The 27,250-nt window shown below is 45.9% G+C and overlaps 1 protein-coding gene across 3 annotated transcripts in view; it reads left to right on the top strand.

The window, feature by feature from the left end:
* Nucleotides 1-27,250, top strand: part of LOC138582873 (testis-expressed protein 47-like) — a 253,568-nt gene that overhangs the window by 213,675 nt on the left and 12,643 nt on the right. For all 3 annotated transcript variants that reach the window (XM_069654571.1, XM_069654570.1, XM_069654569.1), the window contains one exon: nt 273-429. In XM_069654571.1, the coding sequence (XP_069510672.1) occupies nt 273-429 (157 nt within the window). The remainder of the gene's footprint in view (nt 1-272; nt 430-27,250) is intronic.

Genomic DNA, 27,250 nt, shown 5'->3' with positions numbered 1-27,250 from the left:
GAACCATTTTCACCCTTGCGTGAGGCCTGGGAATGGATGGGGGTTCGGGGGTGTAAAGTGCGGTAGAGCTTTAAGGGTTTTAGATGTCCTATTGTGTAGAGAGGGCCTTCAGATGCCCACTAGTTCTTGTTGGGCTTAAATGATTTCCCAGACCCTTGGCATTGGTCCCTGCCACCTTACTTTCGTGGGCAGACACTCCTGTAACGTTGGTCTTTAATGGTAGGCTACATTTGTGTCATACAGCACCCACTCACATACCTTCTGACTTTCAGGCCTCCAAAAATCTCCCAGATGCCGTCCTGGAGAAGGTGCCGCAGCTGATCGTCCCTCAGGCCACCATTTCCCACCTGCTGCAGTGCAAAGAGCTGCTGACGCCGGGGCAATACCTGCAGGCCTATGATTCGCCCCTCAACATCCTCATGGACGCAGGTATGCTAGCAGCATCTCTCCCAGCTGCTCTGTGCGCTTTACGACTGAGAAATGTGGAATTATGTGTGTCCTTACTAAAGGGGTCCGCAACATTTTATGACACTAGAGGGTGCTGTCGGATAGGGAAATGGAGGAGTACCACAACAGATAATGTATTCACTCTAAAAGGACAAATACAATGTAGCAGAGTGAACATTTGCTCAACTGGATGAGAACGACCAAAGAACTTGAACAAGTATTTGTTGTTCCCTATAGTTAAATTTGTATGTGGACAAGAGCCTTCTTTTATTGAGCTTATATTTGGTCTCTTTCCTTGTACTTGTGCTTTGGAGGCATTCCAATTGTCACGTGCTTAAATCTTCCTCTGTCAGTGGTGGTAAATACGCACATATTTTAGTTTTGGCTCATTGTTGGACATTAGCACCACCCGGTGGGTCAACGATGATTGCTTTGGAGTACCCTGCAAGACAGCAGAAACATGCCAAAATATTCCAGGCTATAATGTATCTATAGCCCCCTGAGATCAGAAGTGCCCTCCAGCCTGCACATCACCTCTCCTGCCCTGTGTGCATCATTTCTCCTTGCCTGGTGTGTCCTGCTGTAGGCACCCAGCTCTCCCAGTTAGAGTGCATCTTGGGTGCTCGAGGCTATCAGCTGTAATCTGAGCCGGCCTCATTGTATCCTTCTGTTAGATCGCGCTCCTGCACTTCGCCCGCCTCCTGCAACAGCCATTGCAGAAAGCCACCCTGACTCAGTCATGCCAGTATGTCTTGCCCCATTGCCTCACGGACTACGAGGGACCCCAGAGCGCCGGCGTTGCCCATCTGAACCCGCAGGACCCAGTATATTCTCCACTGTAGATGCGTGCCTCCCTCCCTAGCCCTGCCCGTATCTTCCGTTGTGCCAATCACTGTCCCCCCTCTGCCCACTTTGTTTCTGCTCCCAACAGCACTACTTGGTTTTAGGCATCAGACCTACATGTTTCTTCTCTTTTTTTTAAGTATATGCGTTACATTTTATTATCATTTACATCCATCGTTTGAAAGTTGTTTGACATTGCATGTAGATGTGTATATGTAATTCAATTAATACAGTAGAAATATTATTTTTCATGCAATGCCATGAATCACTCAATTCGCAACTCCTAAAACAAGGGAGAACGTGTTTTCCTCTGAATTCTGTTCTTTATGGTTTCTTAGCTGATAACATAGGCACTAGGCAATCTTTCATCTATACTATGTGTGATCAAGTGACACAAGCCCATGCTACTCTGGAGAATCAGAGATGTGCACGGCCGTGCCAGTATTTCAAATTATGAGCAGCGGTGCCTACACCAACTTTAACAAGCATTGGCAATGCCAACCGTTTGGGCTTTTGTGTAGGCATGGGAAAGGCGGCAGGGACTGCCATACCGGTATTAACTGGCTATTGATCATTGATAACAGGTGTGAAATGGTGCAAATACCTGGCTTTCTAATATCGGTGCCTGGCAAATGCCTAATACGTATACACAAGCCAAAACTGTTGGCTTTGCCAATGCTTGTTCTTAACAGGACATCAGTGAAGGACATGCATAGTGCTTCTAAATAGAGTGGCTGAAAGCAGACCTGGTTAATGTTTTATTACACCAGTGGCAAGTTTGCAACTCCAATTAAGTTATTAACTCTCAGAAGACTGCTTTGAAAAAAACATTGGCAGGTACTTCGAGTGCAAAGTTTGATGGTAATGCCTGATAAAAGTGAATTCAGACTTCCCATGCGGATATGTGTTGCATGAGGAGGGGCAGAAACTGGATGGGAATGGTCATAGGGATTAGCACGGCCATGGGCAGTCAGTGGGTGGGCAAATAACCAAACGGCACCTACAAGCTTTGTCTCCCTTCACATATGCCATTTCTCGCTATCTGTACTCTAATGCAATAGGTCTGGCTTATAGGTGGCACCAGAGTACCACCTGATAGCCCAAACTAAAAATGTCACCTGGTATATTTGGCCCCATGGTCACCGGAAAATAGTCATGCCCGAGTAACTGACCTCTGCACCATTATCAAAGGATCTATAATGCATCTCCCACATTTCTTTGGGACGCAGGAGTTTTCACGGTATTCCATTTAGGAATACAGCATACAGTAATTACCAATACTGCATGTGGTATACTCCGTGTAAAGTGACAATTTCAACTTTTCCACAACGAAGGGGAAAAGACGTGCCCAAAAATGTGGTATTCCTGAATTACTCACATGCTCGTTTTCTTTTTATTCATAACTTTAAAAATGCCTGTCAAACATCTTTGAAGGGATGGAAGCACCAGTGGGACATTCCCATGGGGAAAAAGAAGGATAATAGTAATACTTGACGCTTCTGTGTATTGCACAACTTCATGGAACAAAGGGGTGTGAAAATGACCATGTGACACTGACTCCCCTGAATCTTGTTTTCCCAAAAGTGCATTTCGTGCTCAAGCACAGCTTACTTACAGGACAAAAAGGTTTTGTCAGACAGGAGGCAAAAACAATACTTACACCTTACGGGTGAAGGTACAATTTTCAATAACTACTTAAGTTTTAAGATTTATGTAAACCCTTAGTTTCAAAAATACAGCATGGGATAAATATTATGATTGAGAATGGAAGAAGTGGACACCACATTTAACGTTTTCCTGATTTCAATTCAAGTCGTTTCACAGTTCATAGTTAAGTGTACACTTCTAGGAGCTATCAGGCCTCAGACAATCCTTTGACACAGGGATCCCTACAAACCTCGAACAAACCAAAAAACAGATGTAGCCACCCGGTAATGCCTAAATGCTCTCAACAACCTCAATTAGATTGAGCAGAATAAATTCTCATTGGGTATTTCGGAAAGGCATTATTTTTGTTCCCTTCTTGCTTTCAATTTTCATATCAATGTTTTGCATTGTACTGTAGTGTCCTTATATTATGCATTTCTATGGACTCAATACTCCTCTATTTGTGTAAAAATGAATTTATTCACAGCTTTTTAAAGCCAAAATGGCTCCACGACAAAACTGATTCCAAAGTCAAAGGGTGGTTACTCGTGAATGCATTTTGGAGTACAATACTCCATCCTCAGGGCTGTATTCATATTGTAACCACACCATACATTACAGTACACACCATATTCAATATTATATACATACCATGATTGTTGTCCACATTCCTTTACAGAGGAAGGAAATAATATAAAATAAACAACAACTTTAGCACCTATGACACACCTGCATCTTTGTGTTCTTATTAGGATCTGATCATACATTTTGACTTTGAATCTCCTCCATAAAAATTAACATGATACAAGAGTTAGTCTTGAATTGGATGCCTCCCGCCCGATAATTTTTCAGCTCGCAGTATAATTACCCCTGTTACCTTCTTAACTCCAACTTGTCATGCTGGAGTCATTTCTTACCAGCGTTGTATTACCTGCAAATACAGACCGAGTTAGAGTAATGCACTTCCCTTTACATCTGGCTAACCAAGGTTCACTCTATTTCCCCCGTGTTGCTCACCTACGTCGGCTCTGTAGATCTCAAAAGCCGCCGCAGCTAATCTCGTGCACGCGTACCTTCGCCTATGCCTTTATGTGTTACCATGGTGACCTGGTGGCATTAGAAGGAGTCAGCTGTAAGCACTCATCGACGCCTCGCCACCCATCCTTCCATGGAAACGGGAGGGCGGGACTTGGTCTACGTAATTTCGTATTAATAGTAAACAATTTTACTTACACCACACTAAATCAATCAGCATTGCTGAGCAGGGCATTTGGAACTTGCTAATAGAGTCAAATGCGTGACATTAGTTCAAATGGTATTCATAACTCTTTGTACAATTGGATAGATACCTGGATGTCACGTTATTTGATTATTCAGTGCATTTTTACATTGAATAGTAATGGTACGTTCTAATCACGCAAGCTTTCGTAGGCTCCCTAACATAGCGTAATGTTCTATATTCAAATCCTATGTATTGCAGATATGCAATACATGTTGTGTGTACATATATATATATATATATATTCAGTAAAAGACTTTGTTAAAGGGACGTTATGGTTCAAAGTAAAACCGAAAAACCCCTGAAATTCGGCAGTTATGGTAAGATAAGCAACCATAACTCGCGCCACCGTGCACTGCTAACACTAACACCCAGGACATCAAAGATGACATCACAAATGTAATTAGTTGTAAACAATTACACTGTGCCACGCCATATAATCCAAAGTGTACAGTTGTACAATATTTAATTATTATTCAATTCAGCCTGACACGTGTTTCGAGCGTAGCTCTTCTTCTGAGGCAGATACTCTTGTCTGACTGTGTCTTTCGGGAGACACAGTCAGATGCCAAGAGGCAGCTATTCAAAACAATGCGGAATTGCAACAGCAGCAACGAAGAATGAAGCAATCAAGCATATACATTTGCTCAATTAACCTAAGTGTGTCCTGAACAGAATAGACAAGAGTATCTGCCTCAGAAGAAGAGCTAAGCTCGAAACACGTGTCAGGCTGAATTGAATAATAATTAAATATTGTACAACTGTACACTTTGAATTATATGGTGTGGTGCAGTATAATTGTTTACAACTATCTCAGTAACTCTTTAAATTGTGGGGCGCAGGTCAAGGCACTCACACCTTAACAATTAACTGCTGCCGCATACTCACAACTTACCCAATGACTGCAAGCGCTGTGATTCTCTGTGGTTTTTGTTGCCCACTCTCTTTTTTGTATATATATATATATATGTATGCATCATCTTACTCACAATATTACACAACAGTTCTACTCAAATTTGCAACAAATGGAACATTTCTGGCAACTGCATATCAACTCTATTATGACAATGGTTCCTCCCATAGCTTGTTATTCGGGTGTCTCATAAAGAACATCATTTTATCATTCAAGTGTCACATGGGGGACATGTTTAGTATCACTAACTGCACGGTCGAAAAAGCATTAACAACATTCCTTCGTGGATAAATACTTAGTGCATGTCTCAAGGTTTAAATCTCAGTAAAAACCCTCTCACTGTTTGGTGTCACTAACTGCAAGGTCAAAAAAGTATAAGCAACATTCCTTCGTGGATAAATACATGGTGCATGTCTCAATGTCTAAGTCTCAATGACGACCCTCACATTGTGGGTGTAATGTTATCTATAAACAAAACATGCATTTACATTAAGCTACATCGGTTTCTCACATCATCCATTAATCATATGTCCCTAAAGGTACACAATATTACTGCTCATAAAATCATAAGTTCAGCAATGTCTTTACACAGAACATGCAATTATGTAGAGCTGCACCGGTTCTTCACATAGTTCATCAATCGTAATCCCTTCCGGCACACACTATTATTGATTATAGGTTTATAAGTTCAAACACCATTTGGGGCATTCCTTCATTGGTGAGTGTGGGGTATATACCTCGAAGTCTGGGTCTCGGTAGTCTAAATATCAATGTTGCTAGATTACAGAAAGCACATATAGTTGATTTCTTCATTGAGCCCTTTCGGTGTCAAGGTACTAAGTTGATCGATCCAGTAGGATTCCTTCTGGTCCAGTCTTTTCTGTGTGTTTTCATGCGGGTCACATCTGGAGACCACTTCCAAGATCTGGAAACCTATTTGTGTGAGATTGTGCTTCTTCTCTTTCCAATGCCTGGCTACGTGAACTTATGATGTTATTCCGCAGTCCGACCCTGCTATCCACACTTACATATATACGCATATTCAGAGAGCGAGAGGGACAGGCTGCATCTATTCGCTGTTTTTCATCTCGCAGTACGCAGAATTGTTGGTTCCCCCTTTGTTTGAGAAAAAAAACGTTCTATAAACTCAAAGTGTTTCTGAAAGTGGCAAGTTAGATGAAATGGCCAGCATAGGGAAAGCTGCGCAGCTCCAAAGACTGCCTCCCATCTATATGAAGTGTTTCCCCACCACTGTTGTTGATTCCTCAATCAGTGTGTGTGCAATGAATACTCAGGGCTCTTCTAAGCATTTATTTAGCTGCCAGTGGGAAGCGCTGTCACCCCATTTAATAATACTCAATTATGCGACTTCCGAAGGATGAAAGGTTGAGTCAGCCCTGCGGTGGGACCCAAACGCGAGAAGGGCAACTTGTCCTTAGGGCAGAGGCATGTGCCTAACTAACAAATTGTCCACCCGGCTAGCAACACACTCTAATGTGGGTTGCAAACACCTGCACCATATGGTCAACTCACAAAGCATTCTTATCCTCCTTACTCCTCAAGGGCCACAAGCCAAATCCATGTTATTTCGTAAAGATTTTGCCCATTGAATGTTTACCAAAGAAATTGGACACCCAGATTTTAACCTCAAACTTTGCCCCAAATCCAACTTTTAAACTTTTAACCAAATTGATTGGTTCCTAAAATGCATTATTCATTCCAGATAATGATTGTACAGAGTTAATCGTCCTGCTCTGCGAACATGTGGCTGGACGTATTTGGATAATGAAATTCACCTGAGCGAGTACAGCTGCTTGGGCTCTAATAAACTGTCCTTGCCAGTGGGTTCTTGGGTACTTTGCCTCTGCCTAGTTTGTCATTCCGGGGGCTCTGATACGCTTAGCAGCAGCTGTAACCATTGGTAGGTGCTGATGCAGGCAATTTGAGAATTCAGAACATATATACTCTCCTTCAATGAGGAGAACACAGTGATTTGTGTTATTTACTTAATTTAATTTTTTATTTTATTGGACATTTGTATGGCACCTATACACAAGTTTTTCCAGGTGCCACAAAACAAGATGGGGAGGGGATGGAGGGGCCAAGGGAATAACAAAGTAGAGCAACAACAAACGGTTAAATTGGCCTTGTGACAATCCTACCATGCAAGTGCTTGAACAAGACTGTAAATGCAGGGAGAAGGGCTCAGTGGGGTCAGGGGGATTCCAAGAGAGGGGTGTTATATAGGGGTAGTCATCCAGAACTCATGAACTGGACGTAAAGATATATCAATAAGGGTTTCCATTCAGTATCCCAGACTAGGCATTGACTTTGCTGTAGTGTTGAATTGAATCCTCTTACAAAGTGGGGGCTCGTCCGGGATGTTTGGGTTAGATCTATCACTTGTGCAGATTAATACAGTGTGCCAGCTGACCAGATACACATATCCGGTCGGATCACCACGCTGTGTTACGCTGTAAAGCACTCCTCAAAGGAACGCTCTAAGGAAAAGGTCTTTTTTGCAAAAATAAAATACAAACTTCTGTAAGTCAGGAAGGAACTCAAATTCCAGAATGACGACCTTGGTAGATATGAAAATAGCCAGAGAGCACTTCTTACATAAGCTATTTGTGAGAGGTGAGTGGACTCATCAGGACCAGACGGTCTGGTTGCAGGCAATCGCACCCCAGATCACTGAAACAGGGTCAGACCTATGGAGAGACCAGGGTCCCTTACATGTGGCCCTGAGTGAACTATATATGTCCCCTAAGGCCAAGGATGAGCACAACAAGATTGCCAGGGTAGCGGCATATTTATATTTACATATGGGAGCCATGCAGGACAAATGTGCTGAAGGCCAAGATCTGGCGAGTAGGCAACTGCTGGCATTACAGAAGGCCCAATCTGATCTGGACTATTCTGAGCAGAGGCTGCAGAGGAGCCAGGAGTCAGAAAATGATAGTAGGCAGTATATCATTAAAATAAAAGAGGACATGGATATACTGCAACAGGAAAAGGCTGACCGGGATACCAGAATTCTGGCCTTGCAGAAGGAACGCCAAGACAGTTTGGACTCCCTACTGCAGAGCCAGAAAAAGCTGGAGCAACAGATCAATTTCAACAGGGCATGCACAGAGCAGGTAGCCACCCTGCAAATCCAACTAGACAGAGAGAAAGAGGAGAGCAATAAACTGATCCTGAAAGACCTGGATACCCAGGCAGAGTTTGATCAGGAGCGCCAGAAAGCTGGTGCCTTCCAAAGGCAAAGGGACGACCTGACGGTACAGATGCAGACTCTTAGTCAGGAAAGGGACACCTTAGGCCAGGAAGTCTGCCACTTAAAAAGAAAAATGGAAGAAAATCACCTGGCCCTCCAGAGACTGGGTGACCTCCAAAAAGAACACCAGAACTTGTTAGAGCACACCAGGAGGGTGGAGGATGCTCTGGCAAGAAAGGAGCAGGCCAATAGGGACACAGCTCAGGAGGTAACCCTCCTGCAGCAAAGACTGGCCCAGTGCTCCAGGACCAATCATGAAACGCAGAGAGAGAATGAGGCTCTCTGCCAGCACAATGATAGGCTCCAACAACAGGTAGCGATTCAGGAGAGACTGATAGAGTCTAGTAATGCCTTAACTGAGGAACTGAAGGCGCAGGCTCTTGCATTGCAACAGGGAGCAGGGGCGGATAGAGACCAGGTTCGCTGGGAAAAGGAAACTCCTGAGCATAACCTCAGGAGCCCTAGTACCAGAGGCCTTTATTTCTCTCAGTCCCTGGACTCTGCCACCCCCATGTCCCCTGGCGCACATGAGCACCGGGCCACAGGGATGGCAGATTACTATCCAGCCAGAAGCATGGGGCTCATAGGCCAGTACCTCCCAGGAATAGATGGGCAGGCATCCGGGTATGGGCACCCAAGAACAGTGCAATTTAGTGTGGAACCCCAGGAGAATAGGCCCATTAAGGGCATCCTGAAAACTTCTGCTCAGTTAGGTCAGTGGGGGGGGGGGGGTACCCATCAAATCCTGGCAGCTAGGAGGAATCTGAAGACTCCTCTGAACGGCGCAGGACACAGGAGACCAGGTCCCCACATTCTGCCAGCCATTCCCAGGCTCGCAGAATCCGGGAAAACCTGGAAGATCAGACAGGAACCTCTGGGAGCAGTGCCTCTGAGTCAGAGGATTAATGGACCAGGGTTACCCGAACCAAAAAGGCAAAAAGGGCCTTGCTTAAGGTCCCATTGAAACAGATTAAGGCAATCAGGAGTGTCATCACGCCTTATCATAAGAACGCCAGGTACTCTGTTTGGGAACACTTGGAGCTCTATGAGCAAATGATGGAGACTTTCCATTTGAAGGACAGCAGTAGCTGCATCCAGTACGTCAAATGGACATTCTCCCCAGAATACTCCAGTTTCTTTGCGGGGCTGGAGGACCAAAATCATTTAAGATGGTCCACCTATAAGGCGGCCATCTTGAAACATTTTTCTGTTCACAGAAATCCTCAAGAGGCTCGCAAGGCAGCCTACAATTTGCAATGTGGGGAGGATCAGGCCCCACAAGAATTTGTGCAAGAACTGAAACGTGCCTTTGCTCAGACCACCAGAAGGGTGCACACAGACAGCAGAGAATTTGTCAATACATTTTTCCATGCCTTGCCCAAATATATAATGACCCAGCTCGTGAGGGATTTTCATGAGAAAAGATCTTTAGAATAGGTCATTGAACAGGCTACCCGGATCTATGAGGTGCAGAAGCCCATAGAAAATAAAAGCAATACCCAGAAAAATCCCAAAACCAACAGCACCCCTGCTGCTGCCAAGGTGGCAGAGGTAAAGGTCACCCCCGTTTTGGATTTGGAGATGGGGGGGGCCTAAAAACCTACCTGCACCTAATAATTCACAGCCCAGAAGGCCCTCGGGCCAGTCACATACAGGGAGTCGAGGAGGTAGTCCCACAAATGGGGTCCCCCGCTCCCCTGACTATGTAAGTCCCCGCTATAAGGGAAACCGACCAATCCTGGGTTATGTGTGGACTCCTCCAGCCCAAGGGGGGGGATCCGGCCAAGCACCTAACCCAGGGAACTTCCCTTTCAACTTCCCACAGGAGGGCAGAAATTCTCCAAATCCTGGGCAGAACTTTTTCCCCAGGTATCCGCCCAATTTCCAGCCCCAAAATCATCCATCCTTCTTTCCCCAATTCCCTGAGCCCAGACAACCTAATCCGGGAGAGGGGAGGCCAAGGGTGGAGGGGTACCAAAATCTTCCCAACCAGGGGTACTACCAGAGAAGGGATAGCTACCCTTCCTGGGATCAGCCCAGGGGAGAAAATAGAGCCCCGTATCAGTCTGAGCGGGTTTCCCAGTTAGAGCGCCAGGTCCAAAATATGGCACGGGATCTGGGTCACATACTGAGGGCTCAACAGAACCCTCAGATGAGCATGCCACCGCAGAATGCCCCAAACTCTGGACCTGGTGCTCCAGAACAATGACGGGGGCAGCACCCCGATAACACACCGGTTCCCAGGGAGGAGGCACAAGGGGAAGGGGGGTGTAAAGCCTTGGAGGAAGCTTCCTTCCCAACTTGTAAACAGCCCCTGGAAAACCAGGAACCGGAAACAAAATCCCCTGCCCCTGAAAGTCTGCCTCCAAAGGAGCAGAGGGGGGGTAGGAGAAACAAAGGACCCAAACAGACCCGTTTTGTGGAAGAAATACAGGTCTTCCAATTTGAGGGAGAAGGATCCTCAGAGGATCCTGGGAAAAGGATCTTCTCCTTCAGAGATGGGGGAACTCCTCCCAAAGAAAAATGGGTCCCAAGGGATGTCAATTCAGACTGGGGAGATATGGAGACTGAGCTACCGCCGCCCATCATCTCATCCCAGAACCCACAATACCGAAATCCCCTGGTTGAAACCCATCCTGGTGACTGCCTCCAAAAAGGGGGGGGCGGCCCAGAACCGGAACCAGGGGAACCCACAATGGCTCTGATCTCCAGTTGCCAACTTTTTCTTTCAGATTCCCAAGGCTCTCCACAGAATTCTGCCCAAATCTCTTCGCTAGCAATGTCCAAAACCAGAAAGTTAGCCCACCAGTTGTCCAAAAATGTGCATTATCTGTGCCCCCTTGAGGAGAAGGTGGGAAGATACTATGCCCCGGTACAAGTACAGGGGCAGGGTACAGTTTTGGCACTGGTGGACACTGGATCCCAAGCTACCCTTCTGTCCAAAAGGACTGCAGACTTGGACATTAAAATTGGGCGACACAAGTTGAAACACCCGGTCATAGTAGTGATTCCAGAGGGCACCCCTTGTTTACTAGGGAATGACCTCCTGAGAAGGTTGTCACCCCTAATAGATTGCGTAAACAAGGTCCTCTGGACCCAGACTAGCCGACCAATAAAATTAAAACAGAGTGTCAACCATGTTAGTTTAAACGGCACCTGCCACATGGTTGAACAAAAATCTGACCAAGTAGAATTTCACTTCCAGAACAACCAAATTCCCGACGTGACAGTAATAGCAGTAGGACAACAGACTGGTGATGGGGGGTCCTCTCTATTTCTGAAAATCAACCTTCCTTCAAGTTTAAGGTGGTATTCCACACTGGAAGGAAACACCCTGAAATTCTTTACTAATCCACAATCAGAAACTCCCACTCCTATAGTCCAGAAAGATGTGAAATCAGCTCAGAGCCTGGCTGATATTCAGCAAATTGGAGAGCAGTTGTTCATCCCTGTTCAGTTAAATGATGGGAAGGACTCTGTTCTCGCTCGAGTGTGCGTGAACAATGGTAAGAGCTTCATCAGCGAAGCCATGTTCCGCCAACTCCCAAAAGATCCAGCCATTCCCTCATTCAAACTGATAGGTGCTTCCAGGTCCATTTCCCATTTGTATAATTCCAAACAGCTCCTGCCAAGCAGGTGTATGCTCAAAATCTCCATTGGCAACAAGAGCATAGTCCATAATTGTTGGGTCGTGCGAGACGTCACTGCTGCCTTTTACTTAGGCAGTGACATTCTCAATCGCTTTGCCATTAGTTTGGACCTAATAAACTTCAAAGCTTGGTCCCGATTAGTGGACAATCCCATGGGCTTTGATGATCCAGAAAAAGCATTTAGGTCAGCTCAATTGCTACCTTATGCAGTTGAAATTCAGATTAAAGAGGAAGTCACCATCCCAGAAAGGACCCGACAATTCTCCCTGGAAGTGAAAGTTAAAAGAGGACAACATTTGAAAAACCCTGATGCTTACATACATCTAAATGCTTCTCTCCAACAGCAAGGGTTAGGGGTAAACCCAACACCATTAGTTAACATAGAATATGACACCATTCCAATAGAGGTGGATAACAGCGACTTAGAGTATTACTCTAGCCGCAGGCACCATTATTGGAATGGCGGTTGATGACCGACATTTTTCCATTGATCTAGGAAATGAACTGTTAGGACCAATCCCAAAGGACTGTTTGACAATGACAGTGAGGACAATACAACACCAGACAGGATTTTTACCCGGCATGGGGGGAACTTCCTGGTGTACACTTCCTGCCCCTATGGTAAGGAAGATGTGACTTGTGACTTCAGGAGGGATGAGGTGAATTTCCAGGTCCATGAGGGTTGCCTTTCCCACCTGAGGCCTCCAGTCCAAATCAGCACTCTGACCAGGGACTTCTCCACCCAGCTGGAGGAGGCCGCTGAGATAGCCAAACCAGAAGTCTTTCCAGGCTTCAGGCAGATGGTGGAAGAGAGAGTCAACCTAGCTGATGCCTGTGTGACTCTGGAACAAAAGCCAAAGTTGAAACAAGTTTTCTTGGATTTCCAAGATCTCTTTGCGGTAGACTCATATGACTGTGGTCGCACCGACATCCACACAACAACAATCCCCACGGACCCTGGCATGACTCCAGTGTTTGTGAAGCAATATAGTTTGCCTCTCGCATCCATGGAGTCCCTTACTGAAATAATTAAGAACCTTGAGTCCCGGGGAATAATCCGTCCAGTCCACAGCACTTTCAATAATCCGGTGCTGGGAATATTGAAGCCAAACGGCCAGTGGAGACTCTGCGCCGACCTTAGGGAGCTCAACAAAAGGGTCCATACTTCCCGATGGCCTCTGCCCTACATTGACCAAGGGCTGGCCCAGATCCAGGGGTCACAGGTATTCACTGCAATAGACCTGACCAATGGATACTGGACTGTGCCTGTCAGTAGGGAGGACCAATACAAGCTGGCATTTACCTTTGGGGGCCAGCAGTACACATGGACCCGGACTCCCTTCGGATACCTCAACTCCGGCAATGAATTCAGCATTTTCCTACACAAGGTCATGCCCGACCTGGGTGCAAGGGGTAACCTGGCTTATGTAGATGATGTCATCATCAAAAGTTCATCTGTGGAGGAACACATAGCGGAGATCCATTATGTTCTGACCCAGTTGAGGGCCGCCGGAGCAAAACTTTCCTTTCAGAAAGCACAGTGGTGTAGAACCCGTGTTCATTTCTTGGGGCATGAGATTACTCCTCAGGGTCTCTGTCCCCAGGAAAAGAAGGTGGAAGCACTCCAAAAACTGAAAGACCCCACAACTCTGCGGGAACTAAGGAGCCTCCTTGGACTGACTAATTACAGCATAAAGTTCATTGAGGGCTACGCAGAGATCACCAGACCCCTGATTCATCTCCTGAAGGGGGGGGTCAAGTGGGAATGGGGTCCAGAACAAGCCGAGGCAGTAAGACAACTCAAAAGAAGCCTCTCACAAGCGCCCTGCCTAGCTTACCCTGTCAGAAACAAGGAGTTCTTCCTGGAGACGGGGTTCTCTAATACGTGCTTGACGGCAGTATTATACCAAAAGCATGACAAGGTCAATAAAGTAATCTCCTATGCGAGCAAAACTTTATCCTCTGTGGAGGAAAAATTCAACGATTGTGAGAAGGCACTCCTGGCAACGGTGTGGGCATTGAAGAATTACCGCCCGTTTATCCAGGGGGAACACATCATAGTGGAGACTCCACACCAGCCTCTGCAATATCTCCAAAGTGACAGAATCCGGGCCGGAAATGTGAGTAATTCCCGAATTACTTCCTGGATTCTGTCAATGCAAGGCTTTCCTGTGGAGGTCCGATATGGCCAAAACAAGAAGAGTCCCCTCGCGCAAGGTCTGGCTGACTTGCATGATTGTGCCAGAGAAAACCTGTCTCGAGGACGAAAGCCTAAAAATCAAGGACAACATGGAGGCATACCTTAATTCCCCACACAAAGTCTTTGAAGAGGACAAGTGTGAGGGAATGCCCACTGTCTATGTGGATGGATGCTCTTACCATGTTGACAACAACAGGGAGAAAGAACCCTCCGCTGGATACAAAATTGGTCCCCGAAGTAGTCAGGTGGCAGAATTGATGGCTGTGCATCAGGCCATCCTCACTGCTGTCCAACATCAACTCCACGAACTGGTCATAATCACAGATTCTGATTATGTACGGAACGGGTTCGTGGAGCACCTGGTCAACTGGAAAACCAGAGGCATGTTATGCGCTAATAACAAACCCCTAAAACATGGGAAGTTGATCCAAAACATTGATGATCTGGTCACCTCGAATGAGATGACCATCTATTGGAAAAAAGATCAACGGTCATTCCAAAGTAGAGGGACCAGACAAAATTGGAAATGACTTAGCTGATCAGCTGGCCAAAACCGGGGCCATCCAAGGGGATCTAATTGAGATTGAGTCCCTGTTGGGGGAAATCCAGGTCACTGCTATCACTAGGTCCCAGACAAATGCTCACAATGATCTTTCAACTGCCACATGGAGCAAGGAGACCCCTGATGCTGATTTGATTACAGCTCGGAAGGGGGATCCAATTATTGGTAAGTTTTACCAACACCTTGAGGACCCTGAGAACTTTCCCCTGACGGATACCGATTGCATTGGGAAAGAGGACCTAAGAGTGTTGATGAAATGTCCAAAAATGTTCCGAATCCAAGACGGTTTGCTGGTAAGGAAATCCAAAGCTGGCCACGATCAGTGGGTGGTTCCTACCTCATTCCGAAGCCTGATGTTAAGTCACGCCTATGATGCGGCCACCGCCGGTCATAGGGGGTTTCACACAACACTGGAAATCTTAAGAGAGGTTGCATACTGGCCACACATGGGGCAGGACCTTGACCAATAGGGGTGTCTTGTGTGTGCACAATTTCAGCCATCATCCCTCACGCACCGTGCACCCCTCCAAAAGAGGGGTATGACACTGCCATGGTCAGATTTGCAAATCGACTTTGTAGGCCCTGTGATTCGCTCGTCTAGAGGAAACAAGTACATGTTGACCGTTACATGCTTGTTTACCAAGTGGGTGGAATGTCTCCCAGCCCCAAATTGCAAGGCAGAAACAGCAGCTGCCCTGATGATTAACCACATCTTTTCCCGTTTTGGTCTACCTCAAAGGATTGAGTCACAGGGGTAGCCACTTCACCAGTGAAGTAATGACAAAGATGTGGGAGATACTGGGGGTCAAGAGAAAGCTACACATTGCTTACAGGCCAGCTTCTTCTGGGGCAGTAGAGAGATATAACCGAACCATTGTGAGCATATTAAAGAAGTTTGTGGCAGATTCTGGGCCAAGTTGGGATATCCGATTACCTCTGGTCCTAATGGCCATCAGATCTACCCCTTCATCTGCAACCAAAATGTCACCATTCGAGTTGATGACTGGACGCAAGATGGTGCTTCCGCAGCATTTGCTCTACAGGACCCAAGAGCAGACACTAATAAATGCCTCCACAACTCATGAGTATGTGGAGAATTTAAGGAAACACCTTCAACATGCTTTTTCCTATGCTCAGCGGAATCTAGAAAGATCAGCTGAGAGTATGAAGACCCACTATGACCTGAAAACTTCCAGGAAAGAATATCAGGTGGGGGACCGGGTCTATTTATACAATTTCCAAAGGAACCAGGCCAAACAGCAAAAATTCTTGCCTACATGGAAGGGACCCTTTGAAATTATAGACAAGATCTCCCCTGTGGCCTACAAGATCCGCATCCCCAAAGGCGATTTGGCAGAGGGGGAAGACAAGTGGGTCCACATAAACCAGTTGAAGTGTTGCCATCCAAGGCACACTTTGCAGCAACTGGAGGAGTCCTCTGCAATCCCAGAGGGTACCGCTCCAGAGTAATTCAATTCCAACCCTAAAATATCCTACATATAACCTATCAAATTCTGTGTTTCTCAAGTTTGTGTTCCTGTCGCTTAATTTCAAAAAATGTGCATGTTGATATCTGTTGAGTTCTAAACTATTTATGCCACCCCACTATATCAATGGTGGGGGAGAAATGTCCATGAATAGGTATTGCCGCTCTTCCTTTGTCGTCCTAGGAGAAAGAAAACCTGGAGACTGGCCAAGGAGGACGATCCGGGGACCGGGAGCCGAGACCCGAGGGGCCCAGGGTACCGCCCAATATTCCCATCAGGACCGGCGAGGAGAACCGATCGATCAGTACCGGATGGAGGAAAAGATGCTGAACTGTGCCATTTGCAGAACTGGAAGAAGATTATGTGGACATACCAGTGCGTGGGTCATCACCTTCTGTGCACCCGACTCCCCATCGACTCAAATTCAAAGTGCAGTCGCGTGGGGGGGCTTTGTTGGGTGTCCTGACCCAGGTTTGAGCTATCATGCTGCAACATTTGGTGCTGTGGGCTTAGAAAATCCAAGATGGCCAAAAAGCCCACATGTGCGCCAGAATCCAGGAGAACCACGCAGTTTGTGCGCACACCAAAATGGTTACCTAACTTGCCCACCACCAGTGTAAAGAAAGATCTTTGTTAACAAAATCCACTGTTACTGATGTCAAAAAGTTGCTGAAATCGTGGCTCACCGGACCACTTTAAAGATTCAACCCTTTTGTGGGGTTCCACATAACCATTTTACTGTAAGGAGCCCCATCAAAACAATGTTAAGCAAGGATTATTTACTACCATGTAAGAACCATTCCTGTTTGGAATGCATTAATCCAAGAAAGATCCCAAAAATGCATGCAGTACCAACAAAATCCTTAAGGCGGCGCTAGCGGTCTAAACTCTGACAGGAGAACTGAGTGCAGTTGCTGACAAAGGGATTTGACTCAGCTGACTTCAAAGGCTGCATTTTAATTAAAAATTAGCCACCTGCTGTTCCCAGAGGCCAGAAGCCTGGGAAACCCTCTCACCTCAAGAGATTCACACCACAGCCCAGGATATCACATGGTCATAATAACCAAATGGAAAGTGACCCCCTGGTCTGCTGACCTCAACCGCCTGGAGACCACACAATAGGCTATTGCACTTGAATAGAATATGTTGATTTTGACTGTTTCCTGTCAACAAAGGCCTGCCTGCCAGCAGAGGCATGGTCACTGACCCACCCAAGTCTTGGAGGCGGACTCCAACACTGTGAGAACTGAATTGAAAGCAAAATATATATTTTACAGAAACACTGATAACTCTTTGTAATCAAAAGACAGAAATGTATAACTTTGAGAGCCTTAATTTAAAAAAATGTACCTTCAATTCAAGCCCAAACTCCAATTTGTGTGATGTTCTGGGGCAAAACCCCGCCATTTATGGATACCACAGACTCTGTGTTTAAGCTAGAGACATGGGAATTTACTGGAGTATGTAAGGACAGGCCGTGTATATGTGTATAATTTTTAATGAAGAACCAAGGTTGCATAACCCACTAAAATCGAAAATAAGTTGCCATTTTTGAATGCAAGCCCTCAGGAAGAGCAGAGTTTGAACAGAGTATACCTCATGTGATAGGTAATATGTACATGCAATGACAAACCACTATGTATTTGAGAAATGTGTATTTGGAACAAATATAGATTTGTGGGCAAACTGACCAGGGGAGGATCCTCTGACCCATAAAACCTACAGCATCACTCTGACTCACAGTTCCTTCCCCAATCATGGGAGAGGGGAGAATTGGGCCAATGACAAGTTGAAAGAGGGGCTGGCTAGTGATGCTGCACACACACCCACTTTCAAAAGACATAAAAAGAGCCACTGGAAGCTAGAGAGGACATTCAATTCCATTTGCTGCGGAGCATGCTGATCGACGACTTCACATCCAGAGATCCAGACTTCAAATCCATCAATCTCCAGAACCTGTAGCAGTACCTAGAAAGCAGAGCAGTATCCAGAATCCAGAGAGGCTAGACCAGCAGAGCAGAGCTGACCCAGACCGCTGTTAGCAGAACCAGAGAGCTGACCCAGATCACTGTGAAGTGCCGAGACCAGAACCGGAGTCCAGTCCAAAACCTGACCAGATCCGTGGCGAGGCCTAATTCAAAAATATATTGTGAGTACCTAGCAGAACTGTGCAGAACCAATCTATTAGTTAAAATAATATAATTCAATCTATTTTAATCTAACCAGAACTGCCTCCTAACTGTCACCTGTCATTTGCAAAGCTGTCACCTGTCATTTTCTAGCTGCAAGCTGTAACCTGTCGCTTTGAACTTTTAAAATTTCAAATCCGAAAAACTACCTTTATTTAATCGTCCGTATCTCTGGAACCGTTTGGGCTAGGAACCTGGTTTAACTTTCCTCTGAAAGCTTAGAGCCTAGAACCGACATCCTACTCCTTATACTTTCTCTGTAATCACGATTCTCGTACCCGCGAATTTTGCCGCGATTTGCGATTTGGCCCGATTTCTTTACATGTAAAAAGATAGCTGCTTTTGCCTGAACTACTAAATTTCGTTTGCCTCTTAAGAACCATCCCTGAATCATTGCTAGAGTGAGCCTGGACTAACATTAACTAGATACCACTCACCCTGAACCTCCTGAAGGGAATTAAAAGCATTTTCAGCATATTTCTCACTGCATTGTCACCATATTCAAAGCACTTGGGTCTGTGTTTCAAAACTCCTACCTGTTATATAAGCTGCTGGGGGGGAATTGAACTGAACTCTATTTGATTGCATTCCTAAGAACTGAGTCCCATTCTATTCATCTCCTTACATTGCATTAAGGGGGGGGGGGTGAATTGTCCAAGAAAGTGATTGCATTGTCTTTTGCTGAAATCCTATCAAGTTATTTTCTGTACTGCATTTCATTCCACATTGCATCCATTTGAAACCATAAAAGTATTGTTGCTATTGTATCCATCCTATAACCACTCATCATTGATTATAAAGAAGTGTGCTAGTGCCGGACTATCCATTATTGATTACTGCTCAGATTAAGTGTGATATTCAATTATTAATTTATTATAAAGTGTGATATATATATATATATATATATATTGTTTACATTATCAAATAAACCGTTTAAACTTGCAAAACAGAACTACTTCTTGGCTCAGTGGGGTCAGGTGGATTCCAAGAGAGGGGTGTTATATAGGGGTAGTCATCCAGAACTCATGAACTGGACGTAAAGATATATCAATAAGGGTTTCCATTCAGTATCCCAGACTAGGCATTGACTTAGCTGTAATGTTGAATTGAATCCTCTTACAGCCCGTGGGCAAGTGCTGGCAAGGGATGCTGGGGGACTGGTAGGGTGTAGTCTGGCACCGCTATGACTCTGAAGGGACCAGGCTCCCCATCGCAGCGGCAGAGCGAAAGTTAGTACGGGAGGGGGAGACAGAAAGAAGAGGAGAAAAGGAGAGTCTTGAGAAGTTTCCAGAAATTAGAAGGTCTGGCTGAAGTCTGAGGGGAGGAGGGAGGCCGTGCCAGAGGGAGGAGCCAGCGGAGGATAAGGATCTACCACCTACTCTCTGCTTGGAGAAACGTTTGGTATTTAGGTATGGAAAGCTGGATGTAGAGAGGTCCCAGGCCCCTGACAGCCTTGTTGATGATGCGACAGGTCCTGAATTTGATCCTTCTGGACACCGGGAGCCAGTGGAGGGATTTTAGGGCGGGGAGATACAGTCCCTGGTCTTGAGGCTAAGGATAAGTCTTGCAGTCCTATTCTGGATTAGTTCAAGGGGAAGAAGGGAGGAAAGAGGCAGTTTGAGGAAGAGGCTGTTGTAGAAGTCCTAGAGAGAATCAGGGTTCTGGAGTTGTTGAGCTTCTGGGGGAAGGTGATGAAAGGTAGAATGCCCCTGAGGAGGGGCAGTTGAAAGTTGGAGTTCTTAGAAAGGTCCGTGATGTGAGCAGAGAAGGAGAGCGTGGAGTCAAAGATGATCCCACAGTTTTTTGCCTCACAAGTGGGTGAAGAAAGTAATCCAAGGAGTCATGCCAGAGAGACAGGGGAAACAAGGAGCAGGCATCCCAATGAGAAGGATATCTGTCTTACTGGCATTAAGGAAGAGATAATTGGCAGAGCACCATGCCTGACTAATAGTCAGGCAGTCAGGAAGGATGGAAGAGGCAGAGGAGATAGAGGATGGCATCTTGAAAGAGAGCTGTGTGTCATCTGCATAACACTGGAAGTGGGGTAGAAGGTGGAGGTTGGGTGGGCCAAAGGGGTCAGGTAGATGTTGAAGAGCCATGGTGATAGGCTAGAGCCCTGAGGGATGCCACAGGTAGAGGGTGAGGTGGAGGAGAGAAAAGGACCCAATTGCACTTGCGATGGTCTTTCTGAAAGGAAGGAGGTACACCATGCCAGTGCAATGTCCGCGATGCCTAGGGTATTGTGGAGAAAGTTTGAGGATGGAGTCTTTGCCTGCGTCAGCGGCAGAAGAAAGATTGAGTAGGATCAGAACAGAGGGAGAGCTAGAGTCCAGATTAGAGAGTAGGTCTTCACAGGAGTTTAGGAGAGTAGTTTACAGCCAGCCCTTTCAGTGTGCAGGGTCAGTTAGGGAATGACCAGTTGTTCCATGAGTTTGCCCAAAAGAAGGGGTGATAGAGATAGGGCAATAGTTAGCCAGGCAAGAAGGGTCAGCAGACGGCTTCTTTAGGAGAGGGTGCACACAAGACTGCTTAGGGGTTTAAGGGAAGGAGCCAGTGGCAAATGAGTGGTTGCAGGGGTCAGCCAAGGCTGTGGTGAGAGAGGCAATGCTGTCTTTGATGGTCTTGCAGGAGCAGGGGAGCACCTGTTTAGAGGAGACTTTCATAGAGTGGACAACTCTAGAGACCTCCTCTGGTGCAATGGGTGAGAAGGGAAGAGTGGAGGCTGGGAAGGAAGGCGAGAGTCAGGGGGCTAGGAGGGAGCAGATTACAGAGAGGAAAGGATGTCTGGAGTTTTGGAGGAAAAGTGGGTGGCCAATGCAGAACAGAGAGTCTGGGAGGGAGGAGGAGAGGGGGAGACTGCGGAAGGATTGGCCAGTTCCTTGCAGATTTTAAAGAGTTCTGCTGTGATCAATCTCCCCTGCACTGCTTCCGGGCCACCGCGCACTTAGGGGCTGTAACTGTAACCTCTACAGTCCCCTGCCTCCTTGCACTTACCCAGAACCTTGTTGCCCTGGTTGCACTTACTCAGAGCACTGCTGCCCTGATCTCACTTCCCCTCCCTCTCTCTGGCACTTCCACCTCCCCCTCCCAGCTGCACTTTGGTGCATGATCTGAATGTCACAAGGCCTAGTAAGATCGTTTGCATTGTCCCCCTCTGTCTTCCCTCACTTGTCTTGTCGCAACCAGAAACACTTGTGTATAGGTGCGTTATAAATGACTTTCATATCTTTATTGGTGGCTCCAGAGATGCAGGCTTGGACATAAGCCCTCCTCTTGGAGCAGATGACGAGACAATTTTGCCTTTGGAGTAGGCGGAAGACCAGTTTGTCAGAGGATGAGCTAGATGCCTACCACTTCCGCTTTGCAGCTTTGTGCTTTTGTTTCAAAGCTGGCAAGTGGAATCATATCAAGAGTTGCATATGGTCGCAGGCTTCATGTGGATCTTCTGATGGGGGCAAGGATGTCCACAGTTTTAGAGATAGAGAGATGGAGGTTAGCAAGTTCAAAGTCAGAAGTAGAGTCTAATGAAGTGGGGGTAGGAGGGATGAAGGAAGAGGAAAATGCAGTGACCGACGAGCTTCATTGGTCAAATGAGTGAGAAGGAGACTGGCAGTGCGGACGGAGGCATCATCAAGGGAGAGAGGAGGTTAAGGTGGAAAGGGAAGTGAGAGTGGTCAGACCAGGAGAGAGGGCTGGTATGAGGGTTGGAGAGAGGGATGTCAGTTGAAATGAGAGCCTCCAAGGTGTGTTCCCCAAAGTGGGTAGGGACAGAGGGAAGGGTAGTGCAGGAAAGTGTGTCACAGAGGTTTGCAAAAGAGAACAGTAGCTACATCAGGAGAGTTTAAATGGATGTTAAAGTCCCCAAGGAAGATTTGCCATATATTTTAAGTTTGCAATATATAATTGTGTTGTAAATTTATTTTCCAATTAACATATTTTTAACTTACTTTTGTATAAAGCAATATGAATTATTTGTGGGTAGAAACTGGACTAATATGTGCTTCAATCAATCACCACTAGCTGGTGATGTGCATCCAGTATTGCAGGTGAAATGGCAATCTTGTTTATTTTTTATCATATGTATCTTTGTGCAGAAGTTCAGCCAACATTACATACTACTAATCATATTAAGATGATAAACTATTAACAGCCTACTCCAGATCCCACCTCACTTCTGCCTACTGACAACATGCTGTTTGGCTCTCCAAGCACAACCTCTACATTTTTCAAGTTACTTCTCCTATTCTGCAAAGCTAACAACGGTCTTACTCCTAAGTACCTGTCCGATTGGATCTCATCCTATGCACCATTTTGTTCCCTCTAATTCTACTCTATACTCAACATCACATTCCTATGCCCCACCGTGCCTTCTCTGTTATGTTATGTTAATTACATTTATAAAGCGCACATACACTGCAAAGGTAACTTGGCACTAGCAGTAAGGAGTCTTCCCGCCTATCTAGAAAAGAAGAGTTTTAAGGGAACAGCGGAAGTGAAGATGATTCTTCACCTTCCGGATTGCTGAGGGCAGCTCGTTCCAGAGTTTCCCTGCTGCAACCGAAAAAGCAGGGTCGGGATGATAACAAGATTAGCCGTTTCGGAGCGTAGTGCCCGGGAGGACATGTAGGGAGTAAATCTGTCCTGTAGGAACTCAGGGCCAAGATGGTAATAAGCCGTGTGAACTAGGCAGAGGGCCTTAAACTTAATCCTATCTGTCACAGGAAGCCAGTGGAGTGCATGGCGCTCCGGGGTGATATGGGCTCCTTGGGGGATCCTGTGGCCACCCTGGCTGCCTTGTTCTGTAGACATTGAAGTCGCTGGGTAAGGCCCTTCGGCTGAGCCAGATAGAGGGTGACACAATAGTTGATACGACTAGTGATTAATGGGGCTACAACCTGGGGGCGTAGGGCTCCTGGTAGATAAGGCAGTATCTTCTGCAGAAGTTTTAGTGAGAAAAAGCCTGTTTTACAGACAGTGCTTACTTGAGCTGCCATCGATAGTGATGAGGAGAGGGAAACACCTACATTCTTCACTAAGGCCCCCGTTGTGAGGGGATCCCCAAAGCAGGTGGGCAATAAGAGGAAGTCCAAAGAGAAAACCTAGAAGGAGAATGCACCACCTCCGTCTTATCCCCATTCAGTTTAAGCCAGTTGCCATCCATCCAACCCTTCACAGCTAACAGGCACTTGCACAGCTTCAACGTCACTTCAGCCTGGTTGAGATCCAACCACCAGGCCTCCAGATAAGGTGCGTACGAGCCCTTTTTATGCATGAAAATCTTGCAAATACGACAGCTTTATTATTTTACTGTGTACATTTACACACAGGTTTAGAGCAGAGGGCAGTACAATGGTCATGTTACTTGACAGAAACCAGAAGGCTTCTTTTGATTTTTATCTACATGTGTCATGATGCCTGCCCCCGGAAGACCAGACCAGGCCCAGCAGCCCCGGAAGCAGGCATCATGCCACTTGGAGCATGCCCAAAAGCCCCAGTTAGGGGCTATTTGGGTACAGTCCTGGCGCCTATGGCGCCAGGCTCATAAAGATAAAGTCAGTCCTGGCGCCATGGGCGCCAGGCTCATTATTGATAACTTACCTGAAGCAGACCATGCTGCATACTCACCTGAGGCAGACCATGCTGCATGAAGACTCAAGCCAAATGAGGCTTAGGAGGGACTATTTTACTGAAGGGACTATTTTGTTACTTGGGTGGGGCTGTGGAAGAATACTTACCTGGATCTTCTTCCAAGGCTATTTAAACCACGCACGGACAGCCACACGTGCTTCGCGTTATTCTGCTTGCTGCAGCGTAACGCTCGCCGTGTTTTCAGCAGCTCCAGTCTTCAGCCACGCCCGCTTCAGTCCTGGGACTCCTGAAACAAGAAGACAAAAGGATAAAAGTTAGAACAGGAGTTTCAACTTTAATCCTTACCTGAATCCTGATCCATTTTGCCACGAAACTGAAAGACAGAAGTCTTTGAAGCATCGCTTCGCATTTCTACGGCGCCGCGCTGAACTCACCTGCTTGGTGGTACTTCAGCATTCCATCACGCTCTCTCCATCTCTCGGCCGCCCTCCGACACCTAAGGAGACAAAGACAGCAAGGTGAGCAAGGGGACACTCTAAGGCCATACAAGCTACCCCGAAGGACTTACCTGATTTACCACGGGGGTCTCAACTCATTTCGGGTCGGCGCAGTCAACTCTGCTTCATCGCCGTACCCCGGCCCCTAAGGGGAGAAAGCAAGGACAATACCAGTTACCCCCCCACAAAACTTACCTGATTTACCTGCTTCATCGCCGTACCCCGGCCCCTAAGGGGAGAAAGCAAGGACAATACCAGTTACCCCCCCACAAAACTTACCTGATTTACCACGGGGGTCTCACCTGATCTCGGGTCGGCACAGTCAACTCTGCTTCATCGCCGCACCCCAGCCCCTAAGGGGAAAAACACAATAGACTTACCTGAATCTTACCGAGTGCCATTTGGAAATCTTCGAGTGGATTAATCAGCATCCTGCAAGGAATCGGACAGAGTGAAGAGCAGACATTTGAACTCTTATGAACAATTGGACTTTAGAGTCAATACTGGAACTCACCAATTCCTCTACGCCAGTGAAGTAACTGGTCATCAACGCGCCCCTGCGGTCGACGCAGGATGGAGAGCTCATCCTTCCAAACCATCAGGTGAGACTAAGGAGGGGACATCAAGAGTGATCAGTGGGAAGACAACGGGAGTGGGGAAGGTGGGTTGACACTCAATTCCACGGGTGGTTAATTCCTCTTCTCCTTTGCAGAAGAATATTCTTGCGAGCCAGACAAACTAGGCTGAACGGGCTAGTCCAGTCAGTCATCTCGGCGCTACACGTCACGCTGGTGGAAATAACAGCGGCCCAGTTCCGGACGCCCCCGTGGGAACCAGGTGAGTGTAACAACATGGATGTAATTGCAAGCCACCCCTGAAACAGAATGTATTTCTCTGAAGCCTTTCAAAAAAAGAAACTGCACACTGTGATAAAAGGAATGCTTTCTTTCCATTCAGCTTCAGAAGCACCATGCAAATGTTCATAGAATTTTAGGATTGTATAATTAATAAGATGGAAAACTAAGTTGCAATTGAGAATTAATATTTTGCAAAAAATGATGCTTTTTGTTCACATTGAAAACAAACCAGTATTGCACAATTGTATTTTTCAGAGTTCTGGTGCTGTGTGCATAATCATGCAGAAGCAGATCATTTCTACCCTGATCATTTAATTTAGTCTCTAATTATAGGAACAGTGTGTAAAATGATGACTATGCACAGTGTAGTTTACATCCATTCAACTTTGCAGTCAATGGGGTACATTACTAAAAATGGTCAGTGGCAGCAGAGTCTTTGCTCAAGGGTGAGTGATTGTTATTACACCAATCACAGGTGTTCTAGCCTCTCAAATTTTCAATACTAAAATTAAAACATCAAAAACCTGACTCTCCATGAAGTGCAAGCACTGTTCAAAAACAAACAAATGAAAGTTACATTAGTAATTGAAATAGAAAGTCAGCAAAACTTGTCCCTGTGATAATCCAGATGGGTATTTAACTTCATGTAGTGCTTCATAAATGAACATCGTCCAACATCTAGATACTGTGATTATTATACCTCAGTCGATAGCTGTGCTGGTTGAGCACTCATTGCTGCTATCTGTGAGTGATCTGTAGGTTGCAGGTTTGAATCCCGGCAAGTCCAACTCAGCTTTTCATCCTTTCGAGGTTGATAAAGGAGTACCGACTTTGGTTTGGTGATAATTGTGATAAATATGTTCTATGTACAGTGCTTTGTCAAAAGCGCTATATAAATAACCATTTGACCGTTAGATTAGATATACAATTTAGCATGGAGTCCTTGCCTTTCTGCACTGTTGTATCATAACATTGGCATACCATTACGTAGTAATAGCTCCAGAAAATGAGGACTTTCATTAAACATCAAAAGACAATTCTGCTATCGAACCTCAAAACACACAATACAATTAATTTTTGCTTTACTATGTAATTGGCTAGGTTTTTGTGATTTCAACATTTAAATATATACAGGAGAGATCAAATGGCCAGACCTTAGAGAAATAATGAAAGGTGTATTCTGTCACAATACAGAAAGCTGCCGTACAGTAATGATTTTCATACAGTTTGTGCATGGGTCGGCTGGATGTTACATAAATGTTACTCTCTTGCAAAGGAGAAAAGTCATTTTTACTCTCTTAACATCACATTTACTCTCAAAGTTTAAAAACAGGGAGTAAAATACTCCCACCTCAAAATCTTATCTGGCGCACTGCCAACCACACAAGGATTTGAGTGTCATCGGCATAGTCATAGCATCGGAAGCTGTGAGAGCGGATGAGGGCAAGAACCGGCTAAATGTAGATGTTAAAAAATAAGAGGGGAGAGAGCGGAACCCTGGGGGACACCACAAGGTAGAGCATGAGACTGACAGAAAGGGATGAAGAGAAAGTGATTGACCACGACCGGACAGAAAGGAAGAGAACCAGACAAGAACGGTTCCTGAGAGGCCTGCCGCTAGGTGAGATAGCAGGAAGGAATGATCGACTGTGTCAAAAGCTGCTGGCAGATTTAACAATATCGGCATACTCCCTCTATCCTGATCTGCCAGCAGGGTGAGATCTCCCATCACAGACACCAGGACAATCTCGGTGCCCTGCCCTGGCCGAAAACCAGATTAAAATGGGTCAAGTCTATTAGAGTCTTCAAGAAA

This window comes from Ambystoma mexicanum, chromosome 3q, assembly GCF_040938575.1.
Source record: "Ambystoma mexicanum isolate Mex_15411 chromosome 3q, UKY_AmexF1_1, whole genome shotgun sequence".
Lineage (NCBI taxonomy): Eukaryota > Metazoa > Chordata > Amphibia > Caudata > Ambystomatidae > Ambystoma > Ambystoma mexicanum.
This window is presented reverse-complemented; position numbering and strand designations above follow the sequence as displayed.